This window comes from Serinus canaria, chromosome 25 (genome assembly GCF_022539315.1).
Source record: "Serinus canaria isolate serCan28SL12 chromosome 25, serCan2020, whole genome shotgun sequence".
Classification (NCBI taxonomy): Eukaryota; Metazoa; Chordata; class Aves; order Passeriformes; family Fringillidae; genus Serinus; species Serinus canaria.
Window position 1 is genome coordinate 10,252,690 of NC_066338.1, and position 16,132 is coordinate 10,268,821.

General features: G+C 55.0%; 1 protein-coding gene across 1 annotated transcript in view; it reads left to right on the forward strand.

The window, feature by feature from the left end:
- Nucleotides 1-15,839, forward strand: part of CSRNP2 (cysteine and serine rich nuclear protein 2) — an 18,959-nt gene extending 3,120 nt beyond the window's left edge. The window contains exons 2-5 of the mRNA XM_050984043.1: nucleotides 6,564-6,783; nucleotides 8,697-8,959; nucleotides 10,527-10,823; nucleotides 11,848-15,839. Coding sequence (XP_050840000.1) covers nucleotides 6,618-6,783; nucleotides 8,697-8,959; nucleotides 10,527-10,823; nucleotides 11,848-12,546 — 1,425 coding nt within the window. The 5' untranslated portion in view covers nucleotides 6,564-6,617 and the 3' untranslated portion in view covers nucleotides 12,547-15,839. The remainder of the gene's footprint in view (nucleotides 1-6,563; nucleotides 6,784-8,696; nucleotides 8,960-10,526; nucleotides 10,824-11,847) is intronic.
- The last annotated feature ends 293 nt before the right edge of the window (nucleotides 15,840-16,132 follow it).

Consider the following 16,132-nt stretch of genomic DNA (forward strand, 5'->3'; position numbering starts at 1 on the left):
TTTAATTAGTTTAGAACCAACTGTCTACTACTAAGTGACAATATTAGAAAATTATTGTAATAAAGTACATGTAGCTCATAGTATAAAAGGGCACACCACCCCAAGGGGCGAGGAACTGTGCCAGCACAACCCGACCTGCTGGACACCATAGCAGTGCCCAGAGAAGATGGACAGATAAGGAAATAACCCTTAAAAGCAAAACCGACTATCTCAACTTCTTCTGCCCTGAAAAAAGAGACGTTTCTACTACCTCAAAGTCATATCTCAACGCACAGAAAGCCTAGATCCCCAGCACTGGAGCAGCAGGCTCAGCAGGGCGTGAACCCTTTTCCAGATCCCCAAGGACTCCTGGGGACTGGGAGTTGGGGATTCCCCTGGTGCTGGCTCTTGGCTTGGAGGGCCCTGCTTCTCTGCATCCTCATGCCTGACCTGCTCTGTGCTTCTTTTGGATTTCTTGCTTTGTGAACTGCTGGTTTATGACTGGCTTTTCACACAGTCAAATATTCAAATGATTTATCTGTGTTGTGTTAGAAAGTGATGCTGTATTACTCTATTTTTTTTTAATAAATTCTTTTCTAAGCATTGAGTTAAGACCGTTTTAGGGTTATAAAACAAACTGTTAGACTAGAAACGTGCTGTGTAGGATAATTTTTTTCCTAAAGAAGGACTGGCACTGAGCCAGCAGCCACATGACAACCTGAATGGTTCAAGAAAGAGATTTATTGCTCCCTGCTCAGAACAAACGACTTTCTCCTGCCTCGCTGATCCCCTGCAAGCCGTCAGGGAAATCAGAGAGCTCAAGGGAGCTGACCCTCAAAAAGGAGGCTGTCGACAGAGGGCCTTCTTTGAATGGTAAGTGAGAACCGAAATGGATGGGGAAGAGTGTATGACTGGTGGCTCAAGGACGTAGGGTCGGTGTAGGATAGCGATTGAGAAATTGCGGGGAGGTAAATGTACGATAGTTAAGGGGGGAGAGGGGATCTCTGTATGCGAGGCGCACGTGGGGTGGGCACACTGTTAGGAAGCAGAGGGAGCTCTTATAACCGACATTCGGGCTTGTTTTTGATTTTGGGGCACCAGAAAAGTGCTGTGCCGAGACCTGTCTGTCTAGGCGTACTAAAGTTGAATCTACTTATTGCCATCACTAACTGGTCCTAAAATGGGGGCCGAATTGTCCCAATGTCTATCATATAGAGTTACTCTACTATACAATCACTGTTTAATGGTATTAAACATTTACAAGTGTAACATTAAAAACGCGTATTAACACAATTTGTAGGAAATCGGAATGTTGTAGAGGCGGAATGTTTTTAGTAGGGAGTTGGGTCTGGCAGAGGACGTACCATGGACCATAGGTAGGGTATAGGGCAGGCCTGGGGATGAGAATATTTCACACATAGGTGAAGTGCGTAGCAGGCTGCGCGCACGGTCCCTGGCAGGGCCCGGGGTAGGGTGCATGGGAGTCTGGGCAGAGGGAATAATGATAGAGTGGACCGATATGTGGTATACACGTAGAGTTACTTTGGGTCCAATGGGCAGTTGTAATGCATGGGAACGGGTAGGATCTTGTGTGACAGGGTAACCTTTGACTATGTGTGCAGCGTGAAAAACGTGTCCCGCAGAAGAGACCCAGACGTACGCGCCCGTCAGAGCAGGTCGCATCTTCAGCGACGTCGTGACATCCATACTTCGGGGCGCAGGTCGAGCAAACCCGAGACGTGACCAAGCACGGCCCGTGAGCGTGCCCCAGTGTGTACGGGTGGCTTTCCGCATGGTTGCCAGTAACGCGGCTGCGGACAGCGGGCGAAGACGCGAGGAGTATGGGGCAAGTGGCGCCGTGATGCTAGGAAGTCGGGGCGGCGCTAGGCGTGCCAGTGCGGATCACAGATGTTTGGGTCGGCAGTACGCGCGGTGGGAGCGGGAGCGTATCCCCGGACCCCCCCCGGACGTGCCCGGGGCCCCTACAGCGAAGGCCCCCTGGCCACCCAGCCGTCACCCCAAAGCCCCCCGCGAGGCACCGGATAGATATTGAGCGGGGAGCGGCAAGCAGGGGCAGGCACTCGGGGGCACTGGAGGGAGGGCGGGGGGGGCGGCGGCCCCGCCGGCGGTGGTGGCGGGGTAAGGGAAACTAGTGAGGGGTGTGGGGGGTTGGAGCGTCGTGTGAGGTGATGGGGGTTCCAAGGGTAGGGGGGCTGTGAGAAATGGGCGTGGGGGGGGGATCGGTGAGGGATGGGGGTTCCAAGGGCATAGGGGGGCTGTGAGAAATGGGGGGGGTCTGTGAAGATTGGGGGTTCCAAGGGATAGGGGGGCTGTGCGCACTAAGGGGGGGGGTCTGTGAGGGATGGGGGTTCCAAGGGATAGGGAGGGGAGAAAGGGGGGGTGGGGGTGGGGGGGTCTGTGAAGGATTGGGGTGTTCCAAGGGGATAGGTGGAGAGCTGTGAGAAATGGGGGGGTCTGTGAAGGATTGGGGGTTACAAGGGATAGGGATTCTGTGAGGGATGGGGCTTCCAAGGGATATGGGGGTTCCAAGGGACGGGGGGATCTGTGACAGATTGGGAGGCTGTAGGAGATGGGGGGCTGTGAGGAATTTGGGGTTTCAAGGGATATGGGTGCTCTGACCGATGGGGGGGCTGTAGGGGATGGGGGCGTTCCAGCGCTATCAGGGGATGGGGGGTGTGAAAGGGTCTGGGGGCTTCACAGCTGGGGTAGCCACAGGGGATGCTGGGGGGGCGTTAGGGAGGGGGGGCTGTAGGGCGGGGGGGCCATGGGGGATGTGTGAGGGAGGGACTCAGAGCTCGAGGGGGAGCCTACAGCTTGGGGGGCCTGTAGGGGATGTGGGAGGGCTATAGGGGATATGGGTGGGCCTTATATAAGAATGTGTGGGAGATGGGAGGCTGTGGAGTGTATGGAGGTTGTGAGGGGGGGGTCCCTGTAACTGTAGATCTGTGGGAAATGGTGGGGGGGGGCTGTGTGAAATGTGGGGCTGCCCCTGCTGGAAACATCTGGGGGTGCCTCTAGGGGATGGGGGGTGGCTGTAGGGGATGGGGGTGGCCGTAGGGGTTGGGGTGGCTATAGGGGATGGGCTCCTGTGAAGGGTTGTGGGGGGTCCTTACAGCGCCCCCTGCATTGGGGGCCTGTAGGGGCTGTGTAGGGCCCCCCTTATATTTGGGGAGGGGCTTTTGGGGGGGTTCTGGCAGGTGGGGTCTCCCCTCTGCTGTACTGGGGGGGGCACTGGAGGTGATCAGAGTGGCCTTGGCACCTGTGGGTGGCCTTGGGGACCTCATGGGGGGGCACAGGGGTTGTGTTGGGGGTCCTCCAGAAGCTGATGGTGATGATGGGGAGGTCACACCTGGGGGGTCAGGTGTCCCCAGAGGTGGGGGAGGGGAGGGGCTGTTCTGCTGTTGGGCTGATCCCTCTCCAGGCCTCACCCCCCCCCAAGGTGATTCTGGGGGATCCCAGGTGACCCTGGGACAGGTGAGACACCTTGGAAAGGGCTCCTGCTGCCCCACCCTCACCTGTCCAGGGCTCCTCTCTGCATCCAGGTGTTCTGGGTTCTCTTCCACCTTCATCCCTTGTTTGCAGCCCTGGGGGGTTTTGTGGGGTCACCTTTTCCATCCCCCCAGGTACTTGTGAAGCACCTTTGGGGGTCCCCTTCACCTCCTGGGCCTCTGGTGTTCACGGACCCCCCTTGGTCTCCCAATTCCAGTGATGGACACAGGCCCAAGGAGGTTTTTTTGGGGTCACCTTTCTGTCCCCCAACACCTGGGGACACCTGTCCTTCCTTCCCAGGCTCTTTCAGCCAGGAGGTTTCCCAGATCAGCTCCTGTATTCCAGGAACCCCAAACTCTCCTGATCCCTCCCCTGCTCCAGAAGTGATTCCAGAACATGGGAAAGAAATTTATATTTTTACTTTAGCTCCTTTTGGTGAGGTTTAATCCCTGAAATTCCCCAGTTCCCATGGCTCCTCCCTCAGGATCTGAACCCATTTTTCCTTCCTCATCCCATGGATCCTCCTCGGGATGCTGGCTGCAGAAATGCTGGAAGCTCTGTGGGAGCTGTATCCCAGATTTCCCTGAGGAGCCCAAATTTCCCACCTTTCACCCTAAAACAAAGAGATGAGTGTTGGGAATGTCAGCAGTAACCTGGGGTGGGCTCAGATCCATGGGAGGTCCATGGGCCTCTCAGCTGCTGAGGCAAATCCTTGGGGAAAACATTGGAAAACTTGACCCATTCCTTACAGATCCAGACTGCCCAAATCTTCCTGGTGATCCTCCCAAAATTCCAGTTTTTGGCTGGAATAACACCTGGATTCATTGGTGTTCCCGGAGCCTTTCTGGGGGGGTTCCCCCAGAGCTGCTCGTGGGTCATTCCAAATTTCACCCTGGAATATCCTGGATCCCTGCTTTTGGTGTGTCTGGTCCCTCTAATCCATCCAGAGAACCCATCTTTGGCTCTGGATTTCTGTGGGAATCTTGTTATCTTCAGCAGAACAGTGGGTGCTGGAAGCCAGGGAGTGCAAGCAGGAATTCTTGAGAATCCCCTTGATCCAGGGGGATTTTGGGAGCCATCCCAGAATCCACAGGATGCTGAGAGGATTGGAAAATCAGGAAATCATCCCTAATTTCTTGGGATAGCTGGAAATAAAAGGGTTTGGTGCTCACCTGGCCAGGTGGGATGGACCATTCCTGGTGGTCCCAGCTTGTCCACCCTGCTCAGATCCCCTTTCAGCCAGGAGGTTTTCCAGACCAGCTCCTGTATTCCCAAACTCTCCTGATCCCTTCCCTGCTCCACAAGTGATTCCAGAACATGGGGGGGGGGGGGAATCATTTAACTCCTTTTGGTGAGGTTTAATCATTGAAATTCCCCAATTCCCAATTCCTCAGCCATTTTTTCTTCCTTATTTCAAATTCCATCCAATTTAAAAATGGGTAAAAATGGAAACTTAGTGTTTTTCATTTATTTGAGTGGGGTTTTTCCCCTTTATTCTGACTCTTCCAGGAGTTTCTTCACATCATGGAAAGGATAATTTGGAATAATTTGGGTTTTTATGTGAGGAATAGGAATCCCATCCTGCCAGATCCATCAGGGAAGGATCCCTGCACAGGTGGTGGGATCCCACCCAGACTCCAGCTCTGATTTTCTGTGGAAATGCAGTTGTAGGGAATAATTTGAGGATTTTTCAGCAATTTTAGGGAGCTGGAAAACAGGGGTGGGGCGCGGGGTGTTTTCCACCTCTGCTCCTCCTGGGATTTGGATTGATCAGTTCCTTCCTCTTTTCCCCCCTCTACCACCAGGACTCCCCACTTTTCCTCCCAAAACCCCCCAAAAAGCCAGGATTTCACCCTGAACTGGTGCGTGGGTTGGGAGTTCCCATTCTTCCTTTTGGGACCCCAGCATTCCCTTCTGGAGGGGGCAGGGCTGGATCCAGATCTGACCAATCCCACCCAAAACCCAACCCCCAAAGGGCTCCAGAGCATCCTGGGGGGGCTCCCAAATTCATCCTGGAAGTTTCCCAATGGGAATCAGGTCCAAAAATTCCCTTGCCCAACCTGGAGCTGGAAATTTCCCTAAATCCCAAATATGGCCATGGGTTATTTGGGATTTTTTTGAGTTTTTTGGGATTAAGGGGTATGGGGCAGGAAAATCCCAGTGAGGCTCGTTCCCAATCTGGCATCTGTAATGGGCTGGGAATTCTTGGAGCATCTGATGGTTTTTCTGAACTTTAGGGGATTTTAGGGGGTGATCAGGATGTGCCAGGGGTGAATCTGGCAGTGCCTTTCCAAAAAAAAAACCCAACAAAAATCGCTTTTCCTTTGTTTTTGGGTAAATTCTATACCAAATTAATCCTGAAGTCCCCTTTTTTTGTGTGTGAAAACCAAAGCTTTTCCTTTGGTTTTGGGTGAATTCCATCCCAAATCAATCCCAAATGGAGAATCTGGGGTGAATTTTTGTGTGGAGATCTTCAGGGGATTTTAGGGGGTGATCAGGATGTGCCAGGGGTGAATCTGGCAGTGCCTTTTCAAAAAAAAAACCAAAAAAATCCCAACAAAAATCACTTTTTCCTTTGGTTTGGGGTGAATTCCATCCCAAATCAATCCCGAATGGAGAAGCTGGGGTGGAGGAAGCTGGGTGGAATTTTTGTGTGGAGATCTTTAGGGGATTTTAGGGGGTGATCAGGATGTGCCAGGGCTGAATGTGGCAGTGCCTTTCCAAAAAAAAAAAACCCAAGATAAAAAGCGATTATCCTTTGGTTTGGGGTGAATTCCATCCCAAATCAATCCCGAATGGAGAAGCTGGGATGGAGGAAGCTGGGGTGAATGTTTGTGTGGAGATCCCAGCGATGGGCTGGCACGGGGAGCTCCCGTTGGAACCGGGAATTCTCCGGGATGGGGAGGGCAGGGTCCTTGGCAAATCCCGAGCATCTCCTGCTGCCATCCCGAGCCACCATGACTCATGAGATAGGAACACCCAGGGCTGGAACTGCAGCTCCTGGTGGGATCGGGGCGCTGATCCGAGAGAGCAGCCCGGCAGTGCCGGGGTGCTGATCCGCGGCATCTCCGCAGGGCGCTCCGGTCCCGTCCGGTCCCCGCCGGGGTCTCCATGCGAGCCGAGCCCCGATGGCCGCGGTCCCGAGCGCCGGGATCAAGCGCAAGCCGGAGGATGCGGTATCGGGATTGGGATCGGGATCGGCCGCGTCCAGCGGCGCCACCTCGGACGACGAGATCGCCACGAGCGACAGCGGCGACAGCTGCGACAGCGGCGGCAGCACCGGCAGCGCCGCGCGTGAGCCGGGCCGGGATGGGGCGGGACTCGGGGACTCTTCATTTCTTTGGGGGAATTCTGGGCTTTGGAACGGCGTTCGGGAATTTGGGTGGGGGTTTTTGGGGGGAGCGTTAGGAATGTGGGGAGGGGTGCTGTGGAATTTATGGGAATCGCGGGGGGATCTTGTAGCAATTTCTGGGGGGAGAGCTTTTGGGTTTTCGGTTTTACAAAATAGTAATTTTGGGATTGGGGATGTTTCATTTTGGGTCATTTAGGGATTTTTTTTAAATTGCTGAATTTTGGTTTTCTTTAAATTTTGGTGAGTCTTTAGAATTTGAAGGACAACTGAGATTTTTTTTTTAATTTTGGAGAAATTTGGAGGAATGTTTTTACTTTTGGGGGATTTGGGGGAAATTCTGGAATTTTTTGAAAGTTTGGGGGATTGGGGCATTCATGGGGAATTATTTGGGGAGTCATGGGGCTTGAATTTCCTTTGAATTTTGGGAAATTTTAGAGGAGCTGGGGAGGGATTTTGAGGGAGTTTTGATGGGCTGAGTCTGTAGGGAAATTCTGAGCATTTGCATGGGAGGAATTAAGGGGAAACAAAGGGGATGTTTAGATTTTGGAGGGAAGGTGAGAGAAAAAGAGAAAGGGGGGATGCGAAGGGAAAGAATAGGGCAGAGGTTAGGAGAGGGTGGAAGGGTGGTGAGAGTGGGGTGGAGGGGGGGGGAAGGGGATAAGTAATGAGGCACAAGGGTGAAAAAGATGTAGGTGGGGAAGGGAGAAGGAGAGGGTTGTAGTGGTATGGTGATGGATGAAGTTGGAGGGTGGTAAAGGGGAAGAATGGGGGCAACAGAGAGGGTGGGTGACTTGGGTGGAGGGGTGGGGAGGGGAGTAGATGGGGAAGGGGGAGAGATTGTTAGGGGAGGGTGGCGATGTAAGGGAAGAGGGGCGAGAGAGAGTGGTGTAGAAAGGGGGGGGATGGATATGGTGTAAGGAGGGTGGGGGGGAGAGGGGTGGGGGGGAAGCGGGTTGGGACATGAGTATGGATGGGAGAGAGGATGGGTAAGAGGAGGGAGGAATATTGGTGAAAGGGGGAGGGGGGGTGAGTTCAAGGTGGGAGACGGGGTGATTGGGGGGGGGAGGTAGGGTGGGGGGTGAGTAAAACGGGAAGGATAGGGGGGTGGGTTGGTGGGTGGAAGGGGGGGGAGTGAGGTGGAAGGGAAGGGGGGGCGGGGATTGGGGCGGAAATTAGGGGGAGGGAAGGGGGGGGAGGGTGGGGGGGGGAAGGAGGAGGGTTGGAGGGGGTGGATGAAGGAGGAGAGGGAGGAAAGTTTGGGCTGATAATAGATAGGGGGGGAGAATTTGTGAGAGAGAGGTTGAGGTTGGAAAGGAGTACGGAAGAAAAAGTGGTAGGGGGGAAGGGGGGTTGTAGGGGGGGCAGGGGGATAGGGGTAGCTTAGGCGGTGTGGGCAAGTAAGATGAAAGGGGGGAAGATGGTGAAGTCAGAGGAGTTAAGTGGAAGGGAGATGAAGATTTGGCAGATGGAGGTAGAAGGGAGAAGGGGGGTGTTTACGGGGTTAGGGGCCCCTATACGGGCCCCTGGTGCCTTTTTTGTCCTTTTGGGGTGATTTTGTGCTGGGAGGCCCTGACCTGCTCTGTACCTGCAGCACTGTTCATCCTGTGACGCTTTGCCCAGCATGAATTTCCTTTGAATTTTGGGAAATTTCAGAGGAGTTGGGGAGGGATTTTGGGGGAGGTTTGATGGGGTGCTTTTGTAGGGAACCTGGAGCAGAGGATTTCTGAGCATTTTCAGGGGGCAATGATGGGGTAACAATGGGGATTTTTAAATTTTGGAAGGAAATAGAGGGAAAAGGGGTGAATTTGGTATGATTTTGGGGGTGATGTCGTTGTGACCCGCTCTGTGCCCGCAGCTCCATCCATCCTGCGGCGCTCCCGGGCGCGCCGGGGCGGTAAGCGCGTGCGCTTCGCCCAGGTCACCGTCTACTACTTCGCCCGGCGCCAGGGCTTCACCTGTGTGCCCAGCGCTGGGGGCAGCTCCCTGGGCATGGCCCCCCGGCACCACCGTGCCCGCAGGTACAGCCTCAGCCAGTTCGCTCACCTGCGCCAGGTGAGCCACCGGCAGCACCTGCGGCAGCACCTGCGCAGGGAGAAACTGCGCGCCAGGAGGAGGGAGGTGAGGGGGAACTGGGGATACCTGGGGAGGGAGGGAGGGAGGGAGGGGGAACTGGGGAATACCTGGGGAGAGAGGGAGGGAGGGGAACTGGGGATACCTGGGGGAAAGAGGGAGGGAGGGGGAACTGGGATACCTGGGGAGAGAGGGAGGGAGGGGGAACTGGGGATACCTGGGGAAAGAGGGAGGGAGGGGGAACTGGGGATACCTGGGGAGAGAGGGAGGGAGGGGGAACTGGGGGATACCTGGGGAGAGAGGGAGGGAGGGGGAACTGGGGGATACCTGGGGAGAGAGGGAGGGAGGGGGAACTGGGGGATACCTGGGGAGAGAGGGAGGGAGGGAGGGGTAATCCAGGTGGGGAATAGCTGGGGAAGAAGGGCAGAATCCAGGTGGGAGATACCTGGAGGGACAGCAGTGGGGGACCCAGGTGGAGAATACCTGGAGGGGATTTGGGGTGCCAAAGAGTATCTGGGTGGGGAATACCTGGGGGTGGATTTGGGGGAGCCAGGTGTTGGGGCTGGGAGGGGGGAATCCAGGTGGGAAATACCTGCATGGGTTTGGTGGTGGGCAGGTGGGAAAGGCCTTGGGGAGGGATTTGTGGGAGGGCCTGGGTGAGGCTGGGAGAGGAGCAAACTGAGGGAATCCAGGTGGGAAACACTGGGGGGGGTCTTAGGAGGTGCAGGGAGAAATCTGTGTGGGAAACACCTGGGTGACACCTGGGGGTGATCAGGATGTTCTGGGGTGAATCTGGCAGTAGCATTCAAAAAAAAAAAAACCAGAAAAATCACTTTTCCTTTGGTTGGGCAAACCTTGGGAGGGACAAGGCTCAGTCTGGGTGGTGGGAAAACTGGCCAGGTGACCCCTGCAGTCCCTCATCCCCACACGTGTCCCTCTGTGAGCGTTCAGGAACACAAAATCATGGAATGATTAAAGGTTGATTGATTATGATTGATTATTGATTATGATTATCTAGCACCTGCAGTGCTTTTATTGAAGAGCTCTGGGTGTCAAGGGTGCAGACCCAAATCTGACCCAGCATTTTGAGCTGAACATGTTTTATGTTCTATCATTATATAATTTACATATCCATTATTAAACTGACACTGTTTTGTTGTATACATTGATCCATCCCAGCATGGATTTCTCGGGATCCCCTCAAACCCCAACATTGTTTCTCATGATTCTTCTTACAATTAAGCAATAATTTTATCCAATAATTATATTATTTATCATATACTGATTACCCAGGTGTGGTTTCACCTGATCTAGCAAACACAAGGCCTGACATTTCCCAGGGCCTACCTTTGATATTTTCCCAGGTTTACCAAGCCTAACTTCCTTTCTAACTCCCCAAATTTTCTGTTTTGGGGGAGTTTTGACAGGGTGAGTTTGGAGGGGGCCTGGAGGGGAATTCTGAGCATTTGCAGGGGGGAATAATTTTAAATTTTGGAGGGAAATAGAGGGAAAATGGGTGGATTTAATGTAATTTTTGGGGTGGTTTTGTGGTGACCCGCGCTGTGCCCCCAGCCCGGTCCAGATTTTAAAACCTTTTCCTCTCCCTCCCTCCCAGCTGACCCAGAACGGGACGGTGCCGTCGGCCGAGGCCGCGGGGCTGACCTTGGCCGACGTGTCAGACGATGACCTGGACGTGGGGCAGGTGGAGGTGGGCGATTACTTCTACCTGCAGCCGCTGCCCACCAAGCGGCGCCGGGCGCTGCTGCGCGCCTCGGGCGTGCGCAGGATCGACGCCGAGGAGCGGCAGGAGCTGCGGGCGCTGCGCCTGTCCCGCGAGCAGTGCGGCTGCCACTGCCGCCTGACCTGCGAGCCGCGCACCTGCGCCTGCAGCCAGGCCGGCATCCAGTGCCAGGTGAGCCAGGGGAGGGAGTGCCAGGGTCATTGTGTGCCAGGGGAGGGCACCCACTGCCAGGTGAGACCAGGGAGGGGCTTGGCGTGGGGGGCAGGCCAGGCTGCTCATTGTGTGCCAGGTGAGGGCACCCACTGCCAGATGAGGGCTTCCAGTGCCAGGTGAGACACATGAAGGGGTCTGGGGTGGGAGGGTGCCAGGCTGCTCATTGTGTGCTAGGGGAGGGCACCCAGTGCCAGGTGAGACACAGGGAGGGGTCTGGGGTGGGAGGGTGCCAGGCTGCTCATTGTGTGCCAGGGGAGGGCACCCAGTGCCAGGTGAGACACAGGGAGGGGTCTGGGGTGGGAGGGTGCCAGGCTGCTCATTGTGTGCCAGGTGAGCTGGGATAAGGGGGGCAGGTGGGCCTCAAGGCACACCCTCTGTGTCCTGTCCTTGCTCCTTGAGGGAGCAGAGGGTGCCAGCTGAGGCAGCTGTGGTTTGTGGTCCAGCAGGTGCTGGAGAGCTTTTGTTCCCTGAAGGAGCAGGAGCAGCTCCAGGTGTGTTTTGGCCATACCTGGAATGCATAAACTCCTCTCCCCACCCCAAATTCCTGCTGTCCAGCTGGGAACTGGGATCACTCTGGGGTGGATTCAGGTTCTGGGGGGGATCCTGTGGGTTCCTCCACCTGTCCACATCCTCCCAATGGAGACACCTGGCTGAGATGAAGCCCACCACGACGTTTGGGGTGGGATTTGGACCCTGGAGGGCTCCTGCAGGGTGCCACACCTGTCATTGTGGTGGGGTTCAGACTGGGAGGGCTCCTGCAGGGTGCCACCCCTGTCCCCGTGCCCCAGGTGGATCGCACATCGTTCCTGGGACAAAGCCCCACCACGATGTTTGGGGTGGAATTCAGGCTCTGGGGGGATCCTGTGGGATCCTCCACCTGTCCACATCCTCCCAGTGGAGACACCTGGCTGGGATGAAGCCCACCACGATGTTTGGGGTTGGGTTCAGGCTGGGGGGGGTCTCACCCTGTCCCATGCCCCAGGTGGATCGCACGTCGTTCCCGTGCGGCTGCTCCCGGGACGGCTGCGGGAACGTGGCCGGGCGGATCGAGTTCAACCCCCTGCGTGTCCGCACCCACTTCCTGCACACCCTGATGAAGCTGGAGCTGGAGAACCGGCGCGAGGAGGAGGAGGAAGGAGCTGCTGCCCTCCCTGGCCCCAGCTGGCCGCCCCCGCAGCCCCCCGAGACTCAGGACTTCCAGGAGTACCTGGCGGAGAACGAGCGGGCGGTGCTGCACCTGCAGACGGCCGAGGAGCTGGAGAGGCTGAAGGCCGAGGAAGACTCTGGAAGCGGCTCTGGGGGAGAGGGGGGCGGGGTCTGCGTGCTGGGGGAGCACCTGGATGACACCTGGCAGGTGAAACCTCCCCCGTGCCCCGGGCTCACCTCCACCATCCTCATCCCAGCCCAGTTCCCACTGGAATCTTCTGTCCTGTGCTATCCCCCAGGGCAGCCAGCCCAGGTGGGCTCCCAGCCTTACCTGCCCGATGCACCTGGGCTCTACTGCCAGCTGGAGCCACGGGCAGGTGCCAAGGGTGGCAGTGGCCACATGGAGCATCCACCTCCAGCCTCCAGCCCCCCTGGGAAGGAGCTGGGGGTCCCGCCTGTCCCTGCTGCTGTGAGCAAGGGAGGAGCACCCCAAAATCTCCCAGAGCACCTGGAGCACCCCCACCTGCCCATATGAGTGGCCTCAGGCCCTCTGGCTCTGTTATTTATTCCATGGATTGATTATTTAATTGGTGGGAGCTGCTCTGTACAGAGGATTCACCTGGCCCAGGGCCAGGAGTCCTTCTCTCACCTGGGAGGGGTCACCTGTGCCAGGACTCACCTGAGCTGGAGCCTCCTGGATCCCATGGCAGCTCTGTCCCCCTGGCTGCCTCCACTTTCTGTGTTTTTAAGGGAAAAGCTCTTTTTCCCTAATTCCTCTTTGTTTGATGAACGTTTCACCTGGGCCACCTCATGCAGGTGATGCTCCCACTCACCTGCAGCTGGGATGGATTGGGAAACACCTGAAACTGGCACAAGAGACCCAAGACTGGAGTCCCCAAACTCACCTGGAAAATTTTGGGGGGTTGAACCAACTTCACCTCCTTGTTGGCCCCTCCATCACCTGGAACTGATCACCTGTACCTGTGGGAACCTTCTGGGATGTTCATTCCCCTGCTGGGAGGTGCCTCCAGCAGCTGCTGAGGGGTTGGAGCTGCCCCTCCAGGGACCAGGATTTGGGATCTGAGGGTGCAGGAGTGTCCCTGCCGCTACCTGTGACCCTGGCCCACTGCAGGTGGGCTCTGGGCGGCCAAGTGGTCCTGGAGCAGTTCCAGCAGGATCAGCCCTGCAGGTGTGCACAGGTGTCCCATGGGTGCAGTGTCACCTGGCCCTGCCCTGCCTGATCCCTGAGTTCTCAGCTGGCTCCTTGCCCATCCCAGGTGAGCTCCATCCATCCATGCAGGTGACCCTCACCTGGCTGTGTTTCCCAAAGAGCTGTTCCTGCCATTGCAGCCCTCAGGATCCATCCCATGATGCCAGCAGGATCAGAGCTCTGCAGGTGTGCACAGGTGTCCAGCTCCTGCTGTTCATGGTGCACCCGACTTCCCAGAGCACCTGCAACTCCCTGTGCTGCTCCTCAGGTGCTTCCTGCTCACCTGTGCTCCCTCTGCCTCCGGGCACCTCCTGTGGCATCAAACTGGTCAGACTGGCATGGATTCAGGTTCTCCAGGTGTGGATTCTCCAGACTTACCTGGTCCTTCCAGCCCTTCCTTGGATTGGGTTTCATGGGAAGCCCACCTGTGCTCTGGACCTTCCTGGGATCTGTCTTGGGGTGAAACTGCTCATTTCTGGGGCTTTTCCCTTTTTTGGCTTCAGCCAGGTGAGATCAGCCTGGCAAGAGGCAGGAGAGGGGGAAAGTTGGGATGTGGGGTTGTGCCCCAGGGATTTGCTCACCTGAATGCTCCTGGATTCTGGGATCTGCTCACCTGCTCGGGACTGTGCCCCAAAACCTGCATTCTGCTCACCTGGACCCTACAGACTGTGGGATCTGCTCACCTGGACCTGCTCACCTTGTGGGATCTGTGCCTTCAGGACCTGCTCACCTGGATGCTCCCAGACCCCGGGGTCACAGGGACCCAAATCCCCCAATCCAGCTGCTGCCCCCCCGTACTTTTCCCAAATTTTTGGTTTCTCCATCGCCTTTTCCAGCAGTTTCCCCACACTGGGCTCTGACCCTCACCAGTTTTGGGGGTCCCCTGGTGCTCCTGGGGGTCATCTGTGCCCCGTGGGGGGGTTAAAAAGGGTTTAAGGGGGCTCACTGGGGTTTTTAGGGGTTATGAGGGCATTGAGGGGGTTTTTTGGGTTGGAAGGGGTTCAGAGGGGTTTTTATGGGATTTAGGGGTTCAGGACAGTTTAAAAAGGGGTTTTTAGGGGTTTAAGGGGGTTCAGGGAGGTTCAGAGGTTTAAGGGTTATGGGGGAACTGAGGCTTTTTGGGGGTTTTAGGGGTTCAGAGGGGGTTTTAGGGGGCTAAAGGAGTTTATTGAGAGAGTTAAAGGGTCTTTTAGGAGATCAAGGGGGTTTTTATGGGTTTAAGGGGCTTTGAAAGGAGTTTGAGGGGATTGAAGGAAGTTCAGTGGGGTTTGGGGATTTTTTTAGGCTTTTGAAGGGAGTTTTTAAGGGGGGGTTTAAGAAGGGCTTTGGGGGGGGTCCAGAGGAGTCTAAAGGGGCTCAGCTGGGCTTTAGGTTGGTTTAAAGGGCTTTTTTAGGGGCTCAAAGGGGAGTTTAAGTGAGTTCAGAAGGTTTAAGGGGCTTTAAAAGGGAATTCAGGGATCTTAGATGGTTCAGAGGGGTTCGAGGTTGTTTAGGGGGTTCAAAGGGGTGTGTAAGGGGTTAAAAATGGGGTTCAGAGGGGCATTTGGGGGTTCAGAGGGTGATTTTGGGGGGTTCAGGCAGGGATTTAATGGTGTTCAGAGGTTTTTTAGGGCTTCAGGAGAGATTTCAGGGTGCTTGGCAGAGCCAGAGGGGTTTAGGCGGATCCCAGGAGTGATTTTTGGTGGTCAGGAGGGCTCACAAGGAGGTTCAGAACATCTCAATGGCACTTAAAGGGGTGTTGAGGGGGGTCAGAGGCGATTTCCCAGGGGTCTCAGGGGGGATTTGGGGTGGGGAGAGGCCTCGGTGACCCCCAGACCCCCCAGGGAGCCGGGGCTGTCCCCATGGAGGTGCCCAAATCCCCCGGGAATGGCCCCAAACCCAGCATCACCCCTGAGAGGGGCAGGGCACTCCAAACCCTGCCCTGGATCCCCTAGCTGGTGCTTCCCAATCCATGGAATTCCCGGATTTATCCCACTGCACCCCACAATTCCCAGATTTATCCCTTTTCCCCCAAACCCCCCAGGCTCGGTGGGATCAGGTGGGGGTTCCCTTTTCCCCTGGCTGGATTTGAGCCAGTCTGGATTCCATGGATTTGGTCCCCCCCGGTGCTACTGCCCCCCAAAACCCCTGGGGACCCCCAGACCTCCCCCCAGGGTGTCCAAAGCAGCTTCAGAAGTTTTAATGGCATTTTTATTTCCTGCTTTTTTTCCCCCCTTTTTTTTTCTACTTCTTTTCTTTCCTTTAATTTTTAATTGTTTTTCTTCCCTTTTAAATTTAATTTTAATTTTTTAAAATTTTGGGTTTATTTCCTTTCTCTGTTTTTATCGCCTTTTTATTTCTTTATTGAATTTTTACTTGCACTTCTTCCTTTTTTAATTAATTGCTTTTTAAATTTCCCTTTTAACTTCCTTTATTTTTTCCTTTTCTTATTTCTATTCCATTTTAATTTCATTTTTTGGTTTTTAATTTCCATTTTAACTCCACATTTAATGCCACCAAGTGAATCCAAAGCTTCTCCCCACTATTATTCATTTTTCCTGCTTTTCCGCAGTTTCCTGGGACGATGCTGTATTTAAAGAGAATATTTAAGTGGAAAAATAAAAAGTGGTTAAACTTGACCTGGAGTTGTGGCTTAAACAGGGGCAAATTCATAAACTTGGGTTAAACCACTGAAATCTGGGCTGAATAGAACAGAAATTGGGTTAAATTAATGAAATTTGGGTTAGATGGACTGGGATTTGGGTGAGGTTCACAGGATTTGGGTAAAACCAAATCCTGTGAACCTCACAGGATTTGGTTTTACCCAAATCCTGTGAACCTCACCCAAGGGCGAGGTTTTGGGTAAAACCTCGCCCTTGGGTTCCTCCAGACCCCGGGACTGGACTCGGTCCAGAAGGGTTTGGGGTCACCT